The sequence below is a fragment of the Amblyomma americanum genome, chromosome 1 (assembly GCF_052857255.1).
Source record: "Amblyomma americanum isolate KBUSLIRL-KWMA chromosome 1, ASM5285725v1, whole genome shotgun sequence".
Taxonomy (NCBI): domain Eukaryota; kingdom Metazoa; phylum Arthropoda; class Arachnida; order Ixodida; family Ixodidae; genus Amblyomma; species Amblyomma americanum.
Window position 1 is genome coordinate 451,310,055 of NC_135497.1, and position 24,637 is coordinate 451,334,691.

At 46.2% G+C, this 24,637-nt stretch overlaps 1 protein-coding gene across 3 annotated transcripts in view; it reads left to right on the top strand.

Annotated features, from left to right (window-relative positions):
* The window catches only part of LOC144115967 (valine--tRNA ligase, mitochondrial-like), a 192,426-nt gene that overhangs the window by 142,578 nt on the left and 25,211 nt on the right, over window positions 1–24,637 (top strand). For 2 of the 3 annotated variants that reach the window (XM_077650611.1, XM_077650614.1), the window contains one exon: window positions 2,751–2,929. In XM_077650611.1, coding sequence (XP_077506737.1) covers window positions 2,751–2,929 — 179 coding nt within the window. Of the gene's footprint in view, window positions 1–2,750; window positions 2,930–19,524; window positions 19,782–24,637 lie in introns of those variants that run through there. The other variant, XM_077650613.1, reaches the window with a different exon arrangement.

Below are 24,637 nucleotides of genomic sequence, written 5' to 3' on the forward strand. Positions count from 1 at the left end.
ATTCATGATCTGAGAGAACCTACCATATGTGCTCCACCCCATTCTTATGCTTCTAGTTATTTCCCTCTCATGATCCGGATCAGCGGTCACTACCTGCCCTAAGTAGACGAATTCCTTTACAACTTCCAGGTTCTCGCTGCCAATTGTGAACTGCTGTTCCCTTGCTAGACTGTTGAACATTACTTTGGTTTTCTGCATGTTAATTTTTAGACCCAGCATTCTGCTCTGCCTGTCTAACTCATTTATCATGATTTGCAGATCACCTTCTGAGTGACTCAGCAAATCAATGTCATCAGCGAATGCAGATTATTTAGGTATTCTCCATTTACTCTTATTCCCAACTGTTCCCAATTCATGACTCGGAACACCTCCTGTAAACAGGGGGTGAATAGCATTGGCCAGATTGTGTCTCCTTGCCTGACGCCCTTTCTTATTGGAATTTTATTGCTGACTTTATGGAGGACTATGGTAGCTGTGCAGTTGCTATATATATTTTTCAATATTTCGACATAAGGTTCTTCTACACTCTGATCACGCAATGCCTCTATGACTGCTGAGGATTCCACTGAGTCGAATGCTTTCTCGTAATCAATGAAGGCTACATATAGGGGTTGGTTATATTCTGCGCATTTCTCTATCACCTGATTAATAGTGTGAATATGACCTATTGTAGAATGTCCTCTACGAAAGCCTGCTTGATCATTTGGTTGATTAAGGTATAAGGTTGCCCTGACTCTATTAGCGATTACCTTAGTAAATGCCTTGTAGGCAACGGACAGTAAGCTGATCGGTCTGTAAGTTTTCAAGTCCTTGGTGTCTCCTTTCTTATGAATTAAGATAATGTTTGCATTCTTCCAAGCTCCTGGTACGGTCGAGGTCATAAGGCATTGCGTCGAATCGTCCTACCGCCTACTTCTACTGCGCACTCTTTAGTGATGGCTGTCAGATTATCGTTCATTGTATGAACATTAAGGTCGTCTTCCTCAGTTAAAGCTGCATATCTGTTTTCAGCTATATCCATAAATCCTCTTTTTTCCCTCTTACCTCTAGCTCGTTAATGGACTTCCTCTCCACTAGCTTATTTTGTTCCCTCTTCAAGTCTAAGCTAATTCGAGACCCTACCATTCTTTGGTCGCTACAGCGCAACTTTCCGAGGACAGCCACATCCTGAACGATGCCAGGTTGAGCACATAGTATGAAGTCGATCTCATTTTTAGTCTCACCATTAAGGCTCTTGCAGGTCCACTTCCTGTTCTCTCATTTGCGGAAGATGGTATTCATGATCCGTAGATTATTTCTATCTGCAAACTCTAACTCTCCCCTGCTATTCCTAAAACCTATCCCATAGTCGCCTGGTCGCCAGCCTGCTTATTGCCCACCTTCTCATTAAGTCGCCCATCAGTACAGTGTACTGTGTTTTTTATTTGTTCATTGCTGATTCCACGTCTTCATAGAAGCTTTCAACAGCCTGGTCATCATGACAAGATGTGGGTGTGTAGGCCTGCACCACCTTCAGTTTGTACCTCCTGTTCAGCCTAATTACGATAGCTGTGACCCCCTTGTTAATACTACAGAACTCCTCTACGTTGCCAGCTATATCCTGATTGACGAGGAATCCTACACCTAGTTCTCGTCTATCCGCTAATCCGCGATAGCACAGTATGTGTCCGTCCTTTAGTACTCTATATGCCTCACCTGTCCTCCTAACTTCACTAAGTCCTATGACATCCCGTTTAATGCCCGCTAGTTCCTTGAAGAGCACTGCTAAGCACACGGATACTATACAGAAATCGCAAGTGTCATGTGAGGTGGTCAAAGCTTTTTCTATTCTTGAAGACGGTGAAGTGTATGTGGCAAAGGCTACAGTGACCCTGCACAAAAATGAGATTGCGATCCTGCGATCTGTGATTGCAAGGCCCGATTGACTGCGATGGTGCATTGGCCGGTATTCACTTCATGTTTTTGTTGCTTGTTGTTTCTTGTTTTTAGGGGCTGGGGCAGGTGCAAACTTGTTAAGTTGGTATCGGTTGAAACTTTTTTACCGTCATATTCTAAGATCACGGAGTGTTTGTTGATTGTTGCCATTTTTCTGCAGCCTATAAATATTGTCCATTGTGAATAGAGCATTTAGTTGTTAGTCAGCGCCGTGTTTGTCTCGCCTCATTTCTTTTGTCTTTGTCTTTCGCGCTGCAGAATTATGGAATTGAACCGACTTGCCCAACTTTTTGTCCTCCAGGAGCAAAATTAGTGACAGTGCCAGTTAGCCTGAAACCTATGCAAAGCATTGAAACATTCTGGTGGGTAGCATTGAAAGTCTGGCAGCTTTCTTGTAGTGGGTAGCATCTAAACTCGTCCTAGGATGGGTGCCGGTGGCTGTACAAGATGTCTGTTGCTAACCATGACATGCTTGAGAGAAGAGAAGTTTCTACAGAGTCAGTCTTGATCCTCTTGCAGACAGAAGTGCTCTGTTGCAAACATTTTTTTCCAGGGATGTCCCATTTGTGCAGAGCCCTGCAAGAATGCACTCTCTGTGTGTTTTGCTTGTTGCAAAGGCATTTTGATACTATGATACTGCGTGTGCATTGGCTCCAAAACTTGGGTGAAAATTAGGGTTTTTGGGGAGGAATTGGACTATTGGATTTATCCAGATTGCAGGCGTTGAAAAGTATGTTGTTTCAGCCAAAATAAGGAATGCTGTGTTTTCCTTGTAGTTTTCTCACATGGCCTGTGCTATCTTTCTTTGCTTACAGCATTTGTGAGAATGGAGGAGACCAATGCCGAGTTTGTGCGGCAGCTTGCCCCAACTGTGTGCCACCTGGCCAAGTTGCAGGAGGTCATTGTGATGAGTGGCCCTCAGGAGCTACCAGCCGAGGTCCACTGGACACAGGCCACAGTGGACTCACTGGCAGATGTCTATGTTGAGACAGATGTGAGTGTTTCACTCCTTCTTCAGTCGCACGTTGCCAGAGTTGGAACAGTTTTGTGATGGTGAGAGGAGGTCAGTCTTACTGCTGCAGCTGGGGCTCACAATGGCACCTGGTGCACAACTGCACCTAAATGATTTTTCGTCGAAAAGAAATGGTTGGAACAGAGTGCTTTGAGCACTAGACAGATGGCAGCGCATAGATCCACTTTCTGTGCTACACAGGTATTTAAGGACAAAACACAGCCTGTTCAATGGAGTGTGAGCAGAGCTCCAGTCTTCCCTGACAGCTTTGATTGTATAGTAGTTGCTTTTGTGCAGTTTAACACTTCCTCTGATCTGTGTTAGGTGTGTGTCAGTTAGTGACGGCTGTTTAAATTTCTAACCCCCCAAAAGAAGCTTTCCCAGCAACCAGTGTAGCTTTTCACAGCTGTGAATAGACGGGGGTTACCACATGCCACGCAGCATTCTTCGCAACACTTCAGCACAAGAAGATGTCTCTCGGGTAGGGCAATCTTTAAGTTTGCTTCAGGGCTTTGGTACACAAAGACACTTTTCGCTCAAAGTGGCGGAACCGCCGGGCACAATCACAAAACGGCGAACGGATATAACTTCGTGAAGACTGAGCACCACTCGATCGACGTGGTCAGAGAAGCCCAAGTGACGAAATGGCGAACGTATGAGACCCGCTGCGGTGGCTCAGTGGTTAGGGCGCTCGGCTACTGACCTGGAGTACCCGGGTTCGAACCCGACCACGGCGGCCTCGTTTCGATGGAGGCGAAATGCAAAGGCGCCTGTGTGCTGTGCGATGTCAGTGCACATTAAAGGTCCCCAGGTGGTCGAAATTATTCCAGAGCCCTCCACTACGGCACCTCTTTCTTTCTGCCTTTCTTCTCACAGTCCCTCCTTTATCCCTTCCCGCCGGCATGTGCAATAGCTCCTGCACAATTTCCTTCCCCCAACAACCACAGGCGACTGAAATTAGTCCGAAATATTCGTCGCGAATATGTATGTGCTTCTATGGGGTGACTGACGGTGCCTCATCGAGGTCCGAAATATCCTACAGGTCTGAATTATTGGAGTCTGAATTACCCATCAGCTACTGTATAAAATGCCCCCCCCCCCCCCCCCCCCCTCCCCACAAGAAAAAGTACCGAAAATGCAAAATTGCGGTGAAACCTTATGATTCAGACAAATTAACTAGCGCAAAAAGACAGACTGTAGAGATGCGACAGGACACTTGCTAGGCTCGCAGCTGATTTTTATTTTAGGATAGGAATATTTGTACACTCATTTTTTCTTCTTCCTTTTGTTCTTGTGTTGCTGGTGCCACCTATCAGCTGCAGCCGTGTCAAGTGATGATAATGAAAAACATGAGGTGAATGACGTGAACAGTGTAACATATGAACATGAATGAATCTGATAAAAGCCGACATTGGAAATGCGCCATTGTGTGACATGAAGTATGGCTTACATGCGAAGAAAGCCAGCAGTCACTGAAACCAAGGAGCATAAGGGAATGTTGCTCTTTTTCTTTCTTTTTTATTTTATTTTTAATCGCTGGTGTTGATGAATGGTAAATTAATAGTGTAACTATGGTAACTATGTTGCTGAAAGATTATCACTGAATTGATTAGAAAGCAGCAGAGAAAACAAACACACACCGCCAGTGGGATCCGAAACCACGACCTCTGAATTTCATGTCCGGTACTCTGCCAATTGAGCTGCGGCGAGAGCTGGCCAATCTTCTGCTTTCGGGGGTATTTTATGTTGCGTGTAATCTCATCTTGGGAGTGTTCACCAGCACCACCCTCATCCATAGCGGTGGACATAGTATAATCATGTGAAACATGATCGAGCAGGGAGGGCGGAAGCTGCGTGAGAACCCTCTCATGCTACCTATGGCATCAAGACTGCCATAACCAAGGCCCTTGTTAAGCTATTGAGCAGACAAGGTAAAGGAAATGAGGGGCTCTTTATGACATGCATGCAAAGAAAGTCAATGGCTTGAAGATATGAAATTCTGGTAAAAGAAAGTAGTAACTGGTAAAACCGCGAGAAAACTAAAAGTCCATAAAATCATAAAATTCTGATATGATGGTGGCATTAAACGATTCATTGGAAAGGCTCGCATAAAAATCTAAAAGCACCGAAAATTATACAATAACTAAAGCAGGGCTCAGCGAAAAATATCTATGCACTTAGCTAAATGACGTGGTGTAAGGAAAAGGTGCCATTAAAAGCAGGCAGTGACAAGACGAATATGACGTTTAACCAGTTTACATGTGCAAAAGATGTAAAAGGTGTTATTTAAAAGGAGTTACAACCGAAACAATTTCACAAGGTACGTCAGGGCGGACCTAAAGGTGGTAGTGAGGTGAAAAATGATGAAGGCCTCGAAAGAAGTTTGAAACCAGATGAAAGAGACGCAAGGTGTACAGAACAGGTAAGGCTGTGCGGTTTGCTTCTAAAGCCCCAGCATTTGTAGACTAGAGTGAGCCGTGTAGCGTCTTTATTTGTGAGTGCAACAAAGGGCTCTTTATTTGTGAGTGCAACAAAGGGCGCGCTCATGCATTTCTCTCCAGTTTCTTTTATCACATCTCTGCTGTCTCTGTCTTTCTGTGCTAGTTTATTTGTCTGGATCTAGTAAGCAACTAGGCCAATTAAGCTTTAGAAGCCTTATGAAGAGGCTTCATCCCACAAAAGTTGAAAAGACCGTTATGATCGTGCAGTTTCTGCATGCTGAAAGGACAACACGGATGTAAGCGAAGAGAATGTACATCGGTGTCCGCATGGCTGAACTGCATTTAAAAAGGAAAAAGAAATTGCTAGCAATGCACCAGTAGGTGTGCGAAAGCGGCGCAGAGCTGCAAATGCGCGGTCCGGTTGCTGCCTTCTCCACTGGCGTGGGGCAAAGCGTAGAAGATAAAACCGTGCAGCCAGGCTGCCATGTATACTTGTGCAAGGCCTGCCGCCTTGTAAGGGCCGCATCCCAACTTGGCAGGCAGTAATTCGAAAAAAAAAAAAAACTGGGACACTTAATGGGTTAATGCATTAATGCCCATATATGCGGAATTAATAATTCTCGACTTTACATTCATAGATCGCTGGGAGTCCTTAGTGGGGTGCAACGCTTAAGCAATGCACCACTGGTGCTGCCATCGGTGGGGCTTGTGAGACCGAAGTTGCTCCTCCCTCGGAGCAACCTCGAGTCAGTAGTCAGTTTTCTGACAATCCACTGGGCAGGCTGTGATGATGCCGCAAGGTCACGTGATCTAGATGGGCCACCTGGGTTGCTGGAGCAGCCGGTTGCCCCGGCTGCTCCCTTCAAATGGCTTCAAATGGTCGACGCCGACGCCACGCACTCCGGCACTGGAAAATTTTTTCTGGCAGGGGGGCGTTATTTTATTTAAATATGTTTTCTGTTGTGAATATATTCAACTAAATATACACCGTAAAACATTGTTGCATGTTTACGTAGGCCCGCAGCTCCGTAGCAGAGAGCACAGAGAAAACTCATGAAGGAAGAACTATTGGACCTAAGACTGTCAGATTTCGCATGCGCATTCACGCGACCGCCAAGTCTTGAAATATGTGTTTAGATTAACACCGAGAGGCCAAACTTTTGCTCAGGTCTGACAAAGTGGGTCTGGACGTTAAGTATGTAACACATTATAGAAGGTAAAAGAAAAAACAGCGCGCTTTCTTGTTGCCATTCTTCAAAGCAGGTGGTCGGCTATCTTTTTCACATCAGGTGTCATATGTGGGAAGGCCCACTTGTGGAATTTCGCTCGAGGTCAAGCTTTGCAGTCTTCAAATGTGATTAGTCTGCGCAATAAACGATGGAGAGGAAATTGAAAAGAACACATTTGTATTACAGTGAAAGCTCGTTAATTCGAATTTCACGGGGATGCTTAAGGAGTTCTAATTAAGCCGAATTCGAAATAACCAAAGGCATAAAAAAAATGGCCAGAAACGAGACTGGGTTGCTAGAAAGCACTTGCAACTCACTTTATTTATTGACAAAAATAATCGGTGATCACCTTCTGCTTTTTTTCCTTGAAAGCGATGTTCATCACTTTGCTTTCCAAAGTGCGACAGTAACACACAGCATCTTCTTCACCCACCTCGAAACTGAAAAACATGCGCGTGACACCGATCACCCCCATCACTTGCGAAGCAGAGGGCCACACTGGCGCCTCTTCTTCTTCGTCCTTTTCATCACCATCATCGACGACAGGTTCTTTGCCTGTTACCTGCGCGATGATGTTCTCGTCGCTCAAAGTGCCACAACCACTGCACTACTGTCTATGTCGATGTAGTCGCCAAAGCTGACATCTTCTAGCGCATCACGCAAACCTGCGGGGATGATCCCCTCCTGACTGGGCAAACAAGCTGCTTCTGTGCCTGGGCCCTCATCGGCCACACTGAAGCCACAGTGCCGGAAACAGTTAGAAACTGTTGTTGCCGTGACCTGATCCCAGGCACGCACCAACATATGCAAGGCTGCGACTAGTGTCACAGTGTAGTCCTTTGTGCCTGTGCTCAAAACCAAACGTTCCAGCATGTGGCACCTGTAGGATAATTTCTTGTTCTTAATGACACCCTGGTCCACCGGTTGCAGGGCTGCAGTTGTGTTCGCGGCGGGAGAAAGACCAGCTTAATAGCCTTCAGTTCCGCATCAACCATGTGTGCGGAACAGTTGTCCACAATCAAAACAACCGTTCTTCCTCTCAGTTCAAACTTGCGGTCGAGCTTGATCAGCCACTGCCTGGATATTTCCCGCGTCATCCACGCTTTGCGATTAGCGGTTTATTCCACCGGCAGTGTGCGGATGTTCTTGAAGCAGCGAGGCTTCAGGGCCTTTCCTACGACAAGCAGGGGCAGTTTCTCTGTCCCGGTCATGTTTGCTGCGACCAAGACGGTTACGCCCTTTTTGCTACGCTTCCCGCCTGCAGCTGTCTCCCTTGTAAGTCATCGTCTTATTCGGTAGCAGCTGGTAGAATAGCGCGGTTTCGTCCGCATTGAAGATATCATGTGGCAAATAGGCTTCGAGGTACTCCTGCAAAGCACCCATTTGCCAGGTCGTGCATGTCTCACTGTTCACATCTTTGCTTTCGCCCGACAAAGCGCGAAAAATGATGTTGTGCCTGTCCCGGAAGCAATAAAGCCAGCCTTCTGAAGCATTGAAGCCTTCGATGTGAAGGCGAAGCGCGTAGTCTGCTGCCTTCGCCATGACCATCGGGCCACTCAGTGGAATGTCCTGGCTTCTCATCTCTCGTATCCAGCTGACCATCGCGTGCTCCAATTCCGGGTGCTTAGCAGGCCGAAGTCTCTTGCGACTGGTATACGATCACTGGCAAATATTCTGAAATTTTAAAGTATTTGGAAGTTCCCGAATAGCAATTTCTCGAATATAAATATGAATCGAATATCAAACATATTCGATTCATATTTGAAATTGCAAATATTCGTGTGCTCCTACGTAATTGTGAGGGACTATATCTAGTAGTCCTCATCAATAAAGTACAGTGAGCATAACAATGATTCTTCACTCTACTCTTACATGATTCCTTCCGCGCCCAATTGCTCCTGAGAAATGTTTTTAATGTTGATGTCTGACACTGTGGGTGGCACAGAAGCTTGTAATATTGGATTGTCGGATCTTGCATTTATGTCGCACAATACACAATTGTTGCATGGTATAATGCTGCATGCACTAAAGACGCTTTGGATACCTTCAGCACCACTCACACATGTGCAGAGCGGTCACCGCCTGAAACCAGGACACAAAAGTGCCAGCATATCCTTCACACTGGTTCCTCTGCACCCAGCCGCAGCATTGTTCCCGTTAAGTGTCCTGGAGCAGGGCTATCCCTCCAGAGAAAGACAGAGATTAGTTTGGGCAGAAAAGAAAAGAAAAATAAAGTGATGTGCCCGCACCGCCAGTTGGCACAACAGCAGGAACTGTAAGCTTCTACTTCACACCCTCACCCATGTATTGCCGCGCCACGTGGCAGGCCACGTCTTGTGCACTTCCATCGAGCGACCGTGGCAGTACCCATGTAATGTCACAAGCACAGTAAACAACAAATGAGCAATTTGCTTTCAGAACCTGTACTGCACGATTAGCCAGCTGGGCTCCTTAGGTGTGCTCGAAGCTGTTGGGAAAGCAAAAAAACTAAAAAAACACACACGCATGCAAATAGGGGTCACTGTCGAGTGGCGAAAAAAAGAGACAGTCAGGAATATAAACTAGACCTGTGCCATTTTAAGTAGGATAGCATGACCTTTTTTATACCCTCACTCCTCAGCTCACTTCATATATATAATGCCTTCTTTGCCATTGTCTTATTTACCACAGCGAGGTAATTTTATTTATTCTTCTCATGTAACATATGTTGACACACACAGCATGCTCATACATCCTTTTTGGAATAACTTCTGATAAAAATAACTTCTGATGAGACGAGTTAGCTTTCATGGTTCCTTCAGGTTTTTCTTAAGGGCGTCAGCGGTTCAGTACAATCTCGATAAATGGGAATTGGTTATATGGAACTGTTGCTTAAAAACACCAGACTCATGTTTACAGTGGAACCCCGTTCTTACGTCTTTCACCGAACCGCGAAAAAAAAACGTAACAGCCGGGAAGACGCAACAGTGAGGAAAGGTCCAAAAATTAATGAAAACAGTGCAGCTTTGCCTTGAAACAATTTATTTCGACATCAAGTGAGCTTAGGTCTTAAAAAAATCGAGAATGGCTGATTGCCGTTTTTTCCGCTCTCTGGAAAACACTACGTGTTTCTCGATGGCCTGGAAAGCCGCATTGCTCTCAGCGTCGCTTTGAGGTGCAACGTACCTGCGGAGGAGGTCCAGAGCCGCGATGGTTTCTCCAAAGCTCGGGTCCGCCAACTCCCTGGAATCATGCGGCTCGTGCTCCTCGTCGTCATCACAGTCTGAGGCTTCACTCGCGACCGAGTCTGCAACGATCTCGGCGATACTCTGACACTCGGACGTCACGACAGCAGCATCCACGGCGACGTAGTCGTCATACGTGACTCTCGTGGCACCCAGCGCATTCAAAGCTTCACTCAGCTCTTGATCATGAGAGGCTGCTTCCGTCTCTTCAGCTTCTGTGGCAGTTTCCTCTCCGCCGTCCATGCGAAAGCCACACCGCGCGAAGCAGTGCTGTGCAGTTGACGCGCTCACTGCAGTCCACGCTGAAGCGACGTAGTGCATAGCGTCCAGTATTGAAACGATCGTAGGCTGCTGTCCGCGATCAATACGCGCCAGACAGCGCTTTACGATGGACTTCCTGTACGAGTGCTTTAAGTTCTTTATGACGCCGGCATCCAACGACTGCAAGTGGCTTGTAGTGTTTGCAGGAAAAAAAAACAAGCTTAACGGTTCCGAAGAAACGACGGGTCTCTCGGGTGGGCAGCACAATTGTCCAGAAAAAGGACAACACTCCTGCACTGGGAGCCCATCTTGTTTTTTTTATTTATTTATTCAATACTGCCAGCCTCCATTTGGTGGCCAAGGCAGGAGCGGTACAAGGATACATCGTACATCGCGACAAAACAAAGCAAGTAAAAATGCGGATAAAGAAGCAAAAGCTAACACACAGGGTTTTATAGAAAGACAAAGAGCAAAGTTAAATGCACTCGGTTACCTAAAATACAAAAGAAAGCAAACAAAAGAGCATGAACGAACACACTGCGCTTAAAATGACGATATGACAGCAGATAAAAAAGACTTCTGGTCTGTCAAACGGACCACGTCACACGGAAGCCTGTTCCATTCCAATATCGTTCTTGGAAAAAAAGAAAACTGATACGCTTTCGTTCGGCACTGTGGCACCATGATTGTCAAATTGTGTTTATTGCGCGTTGGTCGTGAAGTGTTGTATGCCATGTAGGTCTCAAAATGAATGTTTGTTAAGTTATTAACAATCCCATGCAACATTTTTAGTCGGTGCAACTTGCGACGAGATTGAAGTGTCTGCAGTTCAGATTCCCTCAATAGATTAGTAACCGAAACGTGCCTTCCATATGCGTTGTAGATAAATCTAAGCGCCTTCCTTTGAACGCCTTCAATGCGCTGTACATCTACTTGGGTGTGCGGATCCCAAACCACATCTGCGTATTCCAGTAATGGCCGTACGAGTGCAGTGTAAGCTGCTAATTTAGTTTTAGATGTGCAGTGCTTTAGACGATTTCTTAACAGCCAAAGCCTGTTGGACGCCTTTGAGACTATATGCCCGATGTGCGAACTCCAACTCAAGGTGCTATTGAATACAACCCCCAAGTATTTGTATTCGTTTACGGGGGAGACAGCTGCACCGTTTATTGTGTATGTGTAATTAAGAGCGCACTTTTTACGCGTAAATGTCATTTTTGAGCACTTAGACGTGTTTAGTGACATTTGCCAGACTAGGCACCACCTTGAGACCTCTGAAAGGTAGTCATTCAGCACATATTGATCCTCCGCATTTTGAATAGGCAGATATACAACGCAGTCGTCAGCGAAAAAACGGCACCGTACAGGGGAGTCGAAGTTTAAGTCGTTTAAGTAAATAAGGAACAATAGTGGACCGAGAACAGAGCCCTGGGGTACTCCTGAGAGAACTGGAGCTGGCACAGAATTGGAACCTGAGATCTGGACGTACTGGTGCCGTTCAGAGAGGTAGGAATCTAGCCATTGGACATTGTCGAAGTAACAAAGAAATTCTTCGAACAAAGAACCCGTCATCCATGGCAGCAGGCGAATGTTCTTTAAGCACCGTGGGTTTCGGTATTTTCCGATTACCCATAACTTCAGCTTGTCCGAGCCATCCATGTTGGAGCAAAGGAGCACCGTCAATCGTTCTTTGCTGCATTTGCCTCCGTGGCATGCTTCGCCCTTCAGGCTTAACGACTTGGATGGCTACACCCGAAAGAAAAGACCCGTTTCGTCGGCATTGTAAATGTCACGAGGCTGATACCCCTCAGTTATGGCAGATAGTGTGGCCTTCCAATCGTCGACTGTTTCCAAATTTACACTTGCTGCTTCCCCGGATACCGTCTTATACGCGATGCCGTGCCTCTTCCGGAAACGGTCGATCCAGCCATTTGACGCCGCAAAGTCACTGATGCCCAGTCGGTCGGCTATTTCCATCGCCTTCTCGCGCAAAATGCTGCCGTCGAAGTTAACACTGGCAGCGCGAGCTTGTTAAAACCAAGTAAGAAGCGACTCGTCGAGGTTTCCATACTTGGCGCCACGAGCCTACTTAGCTTTCGGGCCGAAGAGCGCGGCATTTCCTTGTATCTCGGCACGCTTCGAGACGATGCTGTTAAGCGTCGAGGGTGGCAGACCAAGATCCTTGGCGATGTCGACTCTTTTCCGCGCTGGCTGCTTGTCGACTGCGTTGAGAACATCCAGCTTTTCCTCGAGGGAAAGCGCCTTGCGCTTGCGCGACGCCATCAAAGGACAAGAAATCGCTCGCGGTGTTAGCGAGGCCCGACGAGGCATAGGCAGCGTAGGTGTTGACGGGAGGACACGGACGACTCGGATGGGTTGAACCGCACAAACAAGAAAGACTGGATTAGCGAGGCCTGACGAGGCGTAGGCAGCGTAGCTGTTGACGGGAGGACACGGACGACTCAGATGGGTTGAACCGCACAAACAAGAAAGACTGGATTAGCGAGGCCTGACGAGGCGTAGGCAGCGTAGCTGTTGACGGGAGGACACGGACGACTCGGATGGGTTGAACCGCACAAACAAGAAAGACTGGATTAGCGAGGCCTGACGAGGCGTAGGCAGCGTAGCTGTTGACGGGAGGACACGGACGACTCGGATGGGTTGAACTGCACAAACAAGAAAGACTGGATTAGCGAGGCCTGACGAGGCGTAGGCAGCGTAGCTGTTGACGGGAGGACACGGACGACTCGGATGGGTTGAACCGCACAAACAAGAAAGACTGGATTAGCGAGGCCTGACGAGGCGTAGGCAGCGTAGCTGTTGACGGGAGGACACGGACGACTCGGATGGGTTGAACTGCACAAACAAGAAAGACTGGATTAGCGAGGCCTGACGAGGCGTAGGCAGCGTAGCTGTTGACGGAAGGACACGGACGACTCGGATGGGTTGAACCGCACAAACAAGAAAGACTGGATTGCTGCGGGCCCGCGGGTTTTACTCGCTTCGGCTGACGAGGCAGTGGCCATCTAGTGGCAATCTCTCCAACTCGCGTGCGGCTTTTTATGGCCTCCGAGATGACCCACGCGCGTGCAAGGGGGGGCCGGCGTTATTTCGACCAGGTGAAAATAACGGAAAGCCAAGCCAAATCGTTATTTCGACCTGGTCGTAATAACAAAAGCGTTATTTTCACCCATGGATTATAGATTGGCTTGGCGTCATTTGTGATTTGTGGATCGCGGTCGTGCGGGCGCGCGCGTTTTGCATCGCTTGTTTGTTTGGTCGGCCTCTGGATGCTCTGGACATGTGGTGTGGCACATTCGTTGTGAAAGGACGCTTGTGTGGTTTGTGTGCTCGCACTTGTGTAGTGCATGTGCCTTCGAAGGCGCTCCAGAAAAATGAAAGTCTTTTCGAAGCTTTCTCAGGAAAATCTTGTCGTAATTGACCGTATGAAAATACGCTTTCATTTCGCGTAATATATGGGTCGTTCGAGTGGGCATATGTGCTCTCATCCGTTCCGAGCTTTCGTCTTGATTTGCGCAGAGTATAGGCAAGCTAGTAATGTGAATTCTTTACAACGTGTGGCAATGGTCAGAAATAGGATCAGGCACGGTGGTTCTGCAGTCCCCGAGGCATCCGTCGGTCGAAGCGAGCAGCGGTCCCATACGTACAGGGTCGTCCACCCTGAACACGCGAGTGCGTGGCTGCACTCTCTGAAGGGCCACTGCGTCCGACACGGCCATTCATCGCAGTCGAGTGGCGCAGAAGTTGGACCTGGGCGTGGCGCTTCGCGTCATCTGCCACTTCGCTTCGATGCGCGGCCGTGTCGGACACAGTGGCCCTCCACAGAGCGCAACCAAGCGCTAGCGTTACGACAAGAGAAGGCTGCTAGTGGCACGTCGACAGGACCAGATCGTATTCCGATTATGTTAATAAAGAAATTGGGACCAAAATTCAAGCAAACATTAATAGAGTTAGTGAACAAAATGATAGTGGATGAATGGCGATCAAGCAGAATGAACTTGATATATAGGGGAAAAGGGGACAAAGCTGACATAAGCAAATACCGTCCCATAACAGTGAAGTGTGTGGTTTATAAAGTGGTGATGCAGATTATAAAGGACAGACTGCAGGCTTGGATGGAGAACGAGGGGGTGCTAGGGGAGCTACACAATGGGTTCCGGAAACAGAGGAGGTTGGAGCTAGGACAATGTTTTCATTGGCACATTATATAGAGATTGCTGAAAAGGAACACAGGCCCCAATGGCTAGCATTTCTGGATATCAGGCGAGCCTACGGCAACGTTATTAAAGATGGTTTGTGGGAAACACTGGGCACATCCTATGGCGATCAAGTAGAATGAACACGATATATAAGGGAAAGGGGGACAGAGCTGACAAGCAAATACCGTCCTTCAGAAACGCACTGCGATGAGTCTCTGTTAGCCTGAGCAGCTGTCTGTGGAAGGTATTTAGCAATGAAGAGGGAGCATGCGTGGAGCGTGCGAAGATGCTGTACGCGCGCGCTTCTTCGCTGTTATCGCGGTGGCCGCATTAAAAATCCCATAGAATCATCGCTGTATTGGAATCTATAAATTCTGTATTTTAAGGTGCAGGCGACAAGTATAAAGCGGATGGCAGAAACAAAATTGTCGGAGCGAACCCGCGCAAGCGCATTTCGTACAGCGCTGTTTGTGCAGTCTGCCGCGGAAGAGTTTCGTTTTTGTGCTGTCGTTCGCGCTAGCGTCGCATCGTCGATGTAACTGTGCCAACAGACGCACAAAAAAATCACATGGTCTGTAAGTGTGCTGGCGTTGGCCTGGGTGCTTCCAGAAGTCGCCGAACGCAGCGGCGAACAAGTGCCTATATAGAGCACGTGTATAGTATCGCTTTTTCTGGCCGGCGTCGCCATTACGCGCGCATTGAACGAATTCCGGGACGGTATAAACTACTATCGTGAGATGACTTTCGCGACGTACGACAAGGGAATTATGCAACAATTGCATTATGTAACAGATATAGGCGATCGAGTTTCAGTTGTAGGGGCTTCTGTGGCAGCTGGACTACCTGGCTCATATGAAAAAAAATAAACGTACCGGGAAAAACGCAGCAACCGCGAACGTAGCAGCGGGTTCTACTAGATGTTTGTTTTGCAAAGGGAAAATTCAATCCTGCCTCTTTTCACTGCGAGGGCTAGAAGCGCCAGATGCAGAATTCCATCTCATATCGATATCACCGTTTCGCTGTGCCGCATGCAAGCACTATGATCAGTACGTTTAGTGGTAAAATTACCTTTTATGCGCGATCCTTCTTCAAACACACGCTCACACAGTGAATTCTCGTTGTTTTGTGCTCGCTTTTATAGCTCAAAGTTTCGGTCAATCTATTGGAAGTGAATTAAGAGCGCCAAGAGTGAACACGTGTGCGCGGCGATGGTTCTGTAGCCGTGCTCCCTTTGAGCAGTCTTGTATATAAATTTGTCGCTATAATAAAATTGAGATTTTCGACAAGTTTTTTGAAGATGAAGACAATATATCCAACGATCATTACGTTTAGGGACAAATTGTGCGCACACCATGGGTGGGAAATATATATATGGCCACGTACCAACGGTCAGGCATTCGACGCCTCGATACTTCAAACTATAAAGTGACCGAAAATTTGTTGTTCAAACTATGCTGATTAGAAACAAAGGGTAAGGGGACCGAAAAATAGTTCTTTACGCAGAGTTCGGAATAAAGAGAGCCCGACCAGAGGGGTTGGTACGGGTCTTTTCATTCTTATGCGATCGCTCATCAGCACTGTCAGCGGCGCCTCATAGCTTCCACTCGATAGGCCCCGCATACGCTAAGATAAACTGGTCCCACGTCGTGGCAGAAACAGAAGCGCAGCTGGAGAAACTGCACTTCGAAAGCACCGTGTGACAGGGGTAGTAGACGAGTGGTTCTCCACGATGGCCGTATGCAGCACGCTGCATTGCCATGCTTCATCGATCAGGACAGGTAAGCTGTACGGCCGTTGCGTATGCTTACATTACCGGCAGCTTGGTTGCACTGAAATATGCGATTTTGACGGGAGCAAAGTGCCAGCTTGTAAATACCGCCGGTTTGAATTAAGCGATTTCCCTGTCTGTCTACAGTACACACCTTACATACCCCTCTGGCAATAATGGCCCTCAGCAGCTGAGAAACGAAAAAAATAATCTGACATTAACAGGTGATGCGAATTCACTCATCCACCTAGCTCAGACCACTGTTCTGCTTGAGGAAAGATAGATCACAACAGTAAGAGAAGATTATAAATCAAATATAGTTAATATTTAGGGCCTCTTGTTAGCAAAGCCTGATATTACCCAGTTTGTGCACCCGAAACGTAAATCACGAAAACCAGGGTAAACGCAATTCCTGCTCAAAAAGTGTCAAGAGAAATGTAATTTTCCAGTGCAACAGTCTGAAGCTACTGTATAGAAACTGGCAGATGTCTTGAACCTGAAGGCAATGGATAAACTGGCCATGTGATGGTTTCCATGTCATGTTGCATGGCATGAATTACCGAGGAAGACATCGTTTTCTTTATGCTTTTACAGTGCACTTTCGGGTAATGCGAATTGCAAAAACTGCCAGCAAGAGCCCAGTGCTACAGAATCCGCCTCGTTTGCAGCGAGTTGCAATCCCAGTAGCACTGCTAGGGCTGTTATCTTGCCTTTGTAAAATACCTACAAAGAACATTCAATTCAAAGGGCCTCAATTACAATGTTCACTGGGCTTCAGCACCCATTTAGCAGTTGTCTCAAAGCAGTATGTTGGCGAAATTTCTTTTTTTTCATTAGCTTTGTGGAGAATTTTCTGCTGCAATGGCATAAACAGGAAGGCAATATGCGGTTCTGCAGCAACACTTCAGACTGTGATGCGACACATGACAAGCACTTACCTCAAAGATGAGTAGGTTACTCAGAGGAAACAATGTGGTGGTTGGGTATCGTCTTAAAAAAAAAAAAAAATCTGCTTTGTAACACGGTTTTTCTATACGGCCAACGAAGTTGTTACTCATTTATTCACACGCTTCATCAATTACTGACAAGGTGCGTCGGTAGGAATATTTTATTTGGCAAGGAAGTCCTGGCCGACGTGGGCCTAATGCGACTCTGCCTGTAGGCCAAGGTGCAGACTTGTGGGCACAATCTTGAGCCAGTAGCCTGGAACAGGGAATAGGTGCCTGGGACCAGAGAATTCCGCGTCATGCAAGGTCGGCTGCTGCACTCTTTCTACTAGTGTCAGTCATACACAGGGTTGGATGCCATGAAAAGAGAAAAAGTATGCAAACGCAGAACAATAAACCACTATGAGAAACACACAAAAAATTGAATGCATATGAGAGAAAAAAAGTTATGGAAATCTCCCAACAGACTATAGCAGCAGCCCACACACTCCTGTAGTGGCTCTGTGTATGGACATTAAAGAGATCCTCAAAAAAAAGGATAAAAAGAACATTGTTCAAGATGTGCCGGAGAAACCACACACAAAAAGTGTGTACAAGGCAGAGACCAAGAATGAATAAAAATAGTCAAAACAAACAACGAAAGGGTTTCTGAAAGGCTTCTGACACTGGCACACAGGAGGTCACAAGCTCCGTATGCTGAACCCAAAACCTTAAAGGGGCGGAGACATCAAATTTTTGGTTGGAGTGTTCTTAGTTTCAAACATTGCATACTCCCACCAGGCACGTGATACGTGCTCTGCGATTCAAATATGCGCATTAAATATTGCATTATTTATGCTGAGCGATTTCGGTTTCTGAGTGTCAGGGTGCGTTATAATGTCACTCCCAAGGAAGAGCAGCAACCCTGGCCATGTGGGCTCCAAAAGCAGTGCCACAGGGACCGCTGCATCGTCTGCTCTCGTACACATGCTGCACATACCAGGGCCTTTCGAAATGCCGGCCAGTACTGCGATATGCTTTATTTTCGAGTAGTTCAAATTATAAAAAAGATATTTGAAATTACAATACAAACATGTTTCCACAAAATGCAGTGATGAAAAGAAACATTTCATTCCTCTTCATAATTTATCGCATCCTAAAGCTTATTGAGCATCTCAATGAATGAGGGAAAATCATGTAGAATGGTACAATTAGTCTGAGCCATAACTGTGTTCAGGAAAAAACATGACAGCTTGACTTTGTAAGCTGCCGAACGACAATCTTTCGGCTTTTCATTTCTCAGCCTTTTGGCGAAGATCATAGCACCGAAGCGCGGCCTTGTGGTAGAGCATCCGCCTCACATTCGGGAGGTGCTGTGTTCGATTCCCAGTGCCACCGGGTACCCACCGGTTTTAAGATTTCCCCGCCATGGTTCTCGGCTCACCCAGGGTGAGATGCTTGGGAGAAGGGTCTTCGACCAGACCGTTGCCTTGACGGATCAGAGATAAGTTCCACCGTCAAGCAACCCTAAATCCACCTCGTGCGGTAGAAGCCCATCTTTTTTTTTAACCCATCATGCACACCTGCCAATGTGTGTACGCCAGCCACAACGGTAGCAAGCAAATACCACTGCACTTTGCTCGAAGGCGGTTTGTGAGCAGAGAGAGCTATGGCACAGCTCTCTTGAGGCTAGAGAAGTGAACATAAGTTTTGTAACTGGCACAAGGCGAGAGTTTTGGACTGCGGGTTTTAACCACGCGGAGACGTTTTTGTGCCCGCAATTGACGGGAATTTTGAGGCGCAGGCTATCCTTCCCACGCAGTGCACCCCTGGAGAGCCGAGCACTAGGCCGGGGGACCGCCTGTTCCTATTGGATTAATTGGCTGGTGGACCGGAGGCCGCGGGAATCGTACCCACGACCTCCCGTAGCTGAGGCGAGCACTTAAGCACGAGGCCACAGCTGCGGTGGAGATGCTCTTGTCACAGTTCAGACACTGAAAAGGCGCATGACGTGATGTGGCATTGCTGAGGAACATTGATGACACAAAAAATCTATGAGCAGCAGCTTAAGATACAACAAAAGTGAGAGCATTAACAAGACGACCTCTTCCACACTCCCTTGTGACACCTCCAGCTGTGGAATGCTGCCCCAGATGCAGCATTCTTGACGGGACATGGGCCGCTTAACTCTTGTGTATGGGTTTTACCACACTGGAATCCCTGGCCGTAACGGACCCACAGATGCTGGCACATTTCAACTAGGAATCTGTGCAGGAATTTCAGCAGCTGTTTCCCTTCTCACTAGATGAAAAGTGCCTGGGTGATCCGGAGTCTTAGATTTGGAAGTTTGTTAAAATTATGCTCACAAGTTGTTGCTTTCTTTTAATGGTTCATATGAGTGGTGGCCATATGTGCTGACATTACATGTGCTTTCACAAAAGAAACAAACAACTCTACTTTGAGAAAATTCTGGAAAATTTCAAAATGGAACACTCTGCATGCTTTCAGGGGCTCCATACACTGCTCATTGTACTGCAAAAGAATACTTCAGGCTTTCAAGAAGGAACCCTTGAACAAGAGGGCTGGCAAAGGTTGGTTTGCTCGTCAGTGAGAAGCACTGCCTTTTACTGCCTTTCCAATGAAGGCACACTCTGGCATCCCTTTCGATAGCAGCAATGGCACAGGACAAGCATCAAGCGATTTCCACAAAAAGTAACAGCTTTATACGACCTCGTCATCACAGCTCGAACCGCAGAGAAACTAGCCTCTATTTGTTTGTTTCTGCAATAGCCTACAAGATTGACGAGGCCTGAGAGCAAGATTTACAGATCGATTTTGATGCCACACTGGGGTGACGTGGCACCTCGCATCAGCATACTGAAAGTGCATGAATTCTGCACATTACTATGACTACGGCTTATTCCACAGAAAATACTTTTGAACATAGCTGTGTCTATTCATATGCACCAGATCAAATTAAATGAGGAGTGTGGCAACCTGTACAGAACCAACCAGTATATACAATGCTCACTTAATTGAAGACAAGAAAGACAGCTAAAACAGACAGGCCGCCATGCCTAATACTCATTAGAAGCAAAAATATGTCATGTCAATAACAACGGACCGTGTGCTGGATACTCACAGTATCGTTAAAACTCGCAGCAGACCTCTGCGTTAATTTCAGTCCGTCGCTTTCCTAGACTTGACCACTTTCTTGATGGTATCCCTCACAACTCCCCGATTTTTCCAGGTAAACGAAATTCCTCTTGACAATTCTAGATTGCTAGACACCCTTTAAAACCGTCACAGCCCTTCCAAGAAATACAGTAGAACCTTGCTGCTCTGTTCTTGATTCGTGTAATCTGCAGTATCACAAAACCAAAAATTATGCGTGTTGTGCTATTTTTATTCACAATACAAATCCTGGATAACTTTTTGAAATGATTCCCTGGCATACATGTCCATAATTTTGCCAAATTCTGACCATATGATGCATTCAGATACCAAGAGAAAATGCCAGCCAAGCTAGTCATCATTTTTGGATGCTTTGCCCACATGCATTTGAGCATTGCGGAGAAGACGCCACTGCTGCCCTGCACAAAGGCAAAGACACAAAGCATCTTAAGAGCAGCTGCGGCTCTTCCACAATGCACAAGTGTAACGGGACAAAATATCTGAGAACGGTAAGAAATATTTGACGGACTGGACATGCCATGAAACTTCACCCCCATGGAAAACAAAAATATGGAAACAACATGCAAGCGCTAGAAAAGGAACTTTTCAAAATTTGTGCCAGCACGTTCACAAAGGTTTCAATGAAGTGAAAGTGCCAATAAATGCCAGGGACTAGGAAATGGCTCAAAACCTGGACATAGAGACAGTCACGTGCAGACCAGCAAAAAAATTTTTCATAGGGGCTAATTCAAGCTTGTTAATTTGGAGGTAATTTTGGTGATTTCTGAATAGCAAAGATCGATAAAGCTGCACACAAATACCCAGGTGTGTACAATAAATCGGGAGAAAAATTCAAAACTTCTCCATCTCCTGCCAAGGCAGCATTATGACCACAAATTTTGGGCTATTCTGCCATTAGGGATAACTTTTACACAAATTTATCTTTCAGCGGACCGCCTGTGTCACTGGCAGCTTACACATTGCCTTTGCATTGATAAATATGTTGAAGACTGTTACTTCAAATATGCTAGCAATTCAGGTACTGACGTGAGCAGAAAACAAAATTTTTCATATTTTTGTGCTCTGTATCACATTTAATATGCTGAGCATTATGGGGCTAAATCTGCGATCTTTTGTGGAATTGCGAAAAACTAGGGGCTTTAATTATGACAGAGGTATCAAAATAACTGGGGGGTCAACTGGCCTACAGTGTCTTCATTCTAAACTGCATCAGTGGCAGTTTGTGTCACATGAACATGACATCCTCACTTACAATGCACCTAGCATTCTAGTAAAGACCTTGGCATCAAAATGTTTTTTGCACGTGTGCACATGTGATGAAAAAAAAAAGTGTGCCACCACCTCCTTTTTGATGGATGCCACACTTGCAGTCTTGGCACAGTTTAACTCCCAAAGGGATAAGAAAGAGCAGAACCTTTTTGTTGTTCACACAGCTACTTCATTTGCCACAAAGAAAATGCACACCCAAACATTTCTGTCATGAGCTTGAGAGTTTTGTCGTAGAGCCACAGCTCGACTAAAAGGTCTCTTCGATTTGGCTGCACTTGCTGCACCAGTTCAAGGAGTGCAGTGTTTTTGCCTTCCATTTTGCCAGTGCAGCGTGCGCCTGCTGTGCCCCCGTCTTCGTTTTGCAAAAGTGCCAGCCTAGTGCAGCACGTGTTCTTGGATGGCTTGCACTCTCGGAATTGGAAGTGCTTCTGTTGTGCAGCAATGTGGTGGTCTCCATGTATAGGTCCGAGAAGGTTTGGGGGTAGTTTAAATGAAATGATGGCTATTCATTCCTGAAAGGATGAGTGGTGTACTTCGTGGCGTCAGTATTGTAAACCTAAGTGGTCAATTCGAGCCCCATGAGCAGCATTTCAGCATATATTTGTAAACCATTTGTGAATATACATGCAACTACTCTTTTTCTGCATGTAAAACGACAATTTCCTGGCAACAATTATTAAGATTTGGTGCTTGAAAATTCTTCATGTGGTTTGAAATTTTGGCGGCCGTTGATATCGACAGCACGCAGCTGGCTGTAATTTGGAGCAGATGACTAGGCCTGCACTCGACTATTCGTTTTGGAAGCAGCCAGTGCCAAGTTGCACTTGACTGATGCTGCACGCTTGCAGCACCGCCTTGAAACGTGACAGAACTAGTGCAGCCAGTGCAGCCAAATCGAAGAGACCTAAACAAACTGAACACAAATGGCAGCTGTCTTTCTGCTGGCAGCCAGCGGTTGCCCCTCAATGAGCACCACTGTGCTCACCCACAGTGTTTCAGATAAGTTCCGTCACCATAAACACATTGAAGGACTCTGTTAGCCGAAACGTGTTGCGTGCACCTCCTGGCTAATGAGATTTCATCGACCAAGGTGGACTGGGAAGGGGGCACTTGCAAGAGTGCAGCTTGTGACCTTTATTGATGTTCTTAACACCTGTGTCGGCAGTGCTGTTACTAGGGTCAGCTGCACCCAATGCAGTGGCATCACGCCCCCATTCTTTCTCCCACCCTTCAATGGCATTGCTTTGTCGCCATGCACCACATGAGTATGCAGCTGCTGATGATTCAGTAAATAGCCACAACCTACTTAGTGAATATATTTCCATGCTCACATGAGAAGCAGAACAGCATGAATTTGCTATGTGAACAAAGGGGAATTAATGACGAGATAAACACAACAATGTTTTGTGACGTGGATGGATGCAGCGATTCACATAGCGGAAATTGAACGAGCCAAGAATAAATTAAAGAATAGTCAAGGTTTGCAAATATTACTTGAGGATTCAAGAAGTTTAGACCAAAAATGAGAAGGAATATTTAGGAAGAATTAGAGCGCCAATCGGCCATGAAGTACCGTATTTACACGTTTGTAAGTCGACATATTTTTTTAAATCTAAAAATGAGGGGTATGTGAATATTTAAATTTTCGAATACGAATCGAATACGAATATGAAGAAAAAATGGCTTCGAATATCGAATCGACTATCGAATATCTGGTCAGCACAAAAAATAAATTCAGAAAAGATAAACAAGCAAACATTGTTGCTCATATCTTTTTCAAAATAGTGTATGGCCTTTGCAAGTGAAATAAACAAAACTAGACTGCCTGAGCACCGTATAAAAGAAAAACATGATGTGCACAGAAATGTACACTACTTAATTGAACAGCATAACAGTATCCAACCTGCAATGTGGTCAGGCAAAACGAAATCCATAACATGACAAGACTGGAAACAAAAATAACATGATGGCTAGTAAAACCTCATTAATTCAGAGTTCAAAGAACCGACAGAAATGCCCGGCTTATTCGAAGGTCGGTTTATGAAATTCCCCGCGGCCCTGAAAAAAAAAAAAAAGACTACCGAAAATGCGGTAGTCATATGAGGCGGCTCTATCGTGCAAACATGTGTAGTCCCGTGACGAGCACCGAGTTTCGGCATGCTGGAAGACATTGTGAACATAAGCGAGATGGGAACGTACATTGATGTCGGAATGGCAAGACTGCTTCCAAAAAGGAAGAAAAAATGACCAGCGGCGTGTCAGTCAGCGTCTGAAAGCGGCACAGTACTGAGATTGGACTACTGGCGAATGCGCGGGCCGACAGTTGCCATTGCCCTGGCCGAGTGGCGAAACTCAGAAACCAAAACTGCGCGGCCAGGTTATTTTTTTTACCTAGTGACAGGGGCCCTCCGAACAATGTCACGCCTGCGGTTACGCCCACATAGGAAGTGCATGGGTTACAGTGCACCATGCAATAGGCGGGATTTTTACAGGATCGCTTGCCCTGTTGTGACACCTTGACTCGCCCCTTCGGGAGCCTCACGTGAAATTCCTCAAGTAGTCTTTCCCACATAGCGTAGTTGACCAAAATAAGATGGCGGTGGTTATGCTCAGAGAGTTAAGGTGACAGAATGAATGCCATGCGTGTGGGCATTAATTAGATAACATATTACGGAAGGATAAAAAATAAACTCGCTTTCGCGTTTCAGTTGTTAGAAGCGGGTCGTCCCCCATCTTGTTTGCAGCACGTGTGGTATGTGGGAAAGCCCACTTGGGGAATTGCGCACAAGGTGAAGTCTAGCGGCATCGAAATGCGATCGGTCCACGCGATAAACGATGAAGAAGAAAGAGAACAGGGCCTTTATATTGTTTTTCTGGAACTTTAAACTCTATATTAAGATAATTTGCCCAGATATTAAGCTTTTGCCACAACCAAATTTACGAAAGTCGGCTCGGTATACGATCGTTGCTGAGTATTCGCGAATTTTCGAATATTCGGAAATTCACGATTATCATTTCTCGAATACGAATATGAACCGAATATCAAACATATTTGATTCGTATTCGAAATTTCGAATATTCGCACACCCCCACTAAAAATACCAAGTGGGGACGTCGACTTGCAATCGAAACCAAAGCGTGGCACCAGAAATAAACG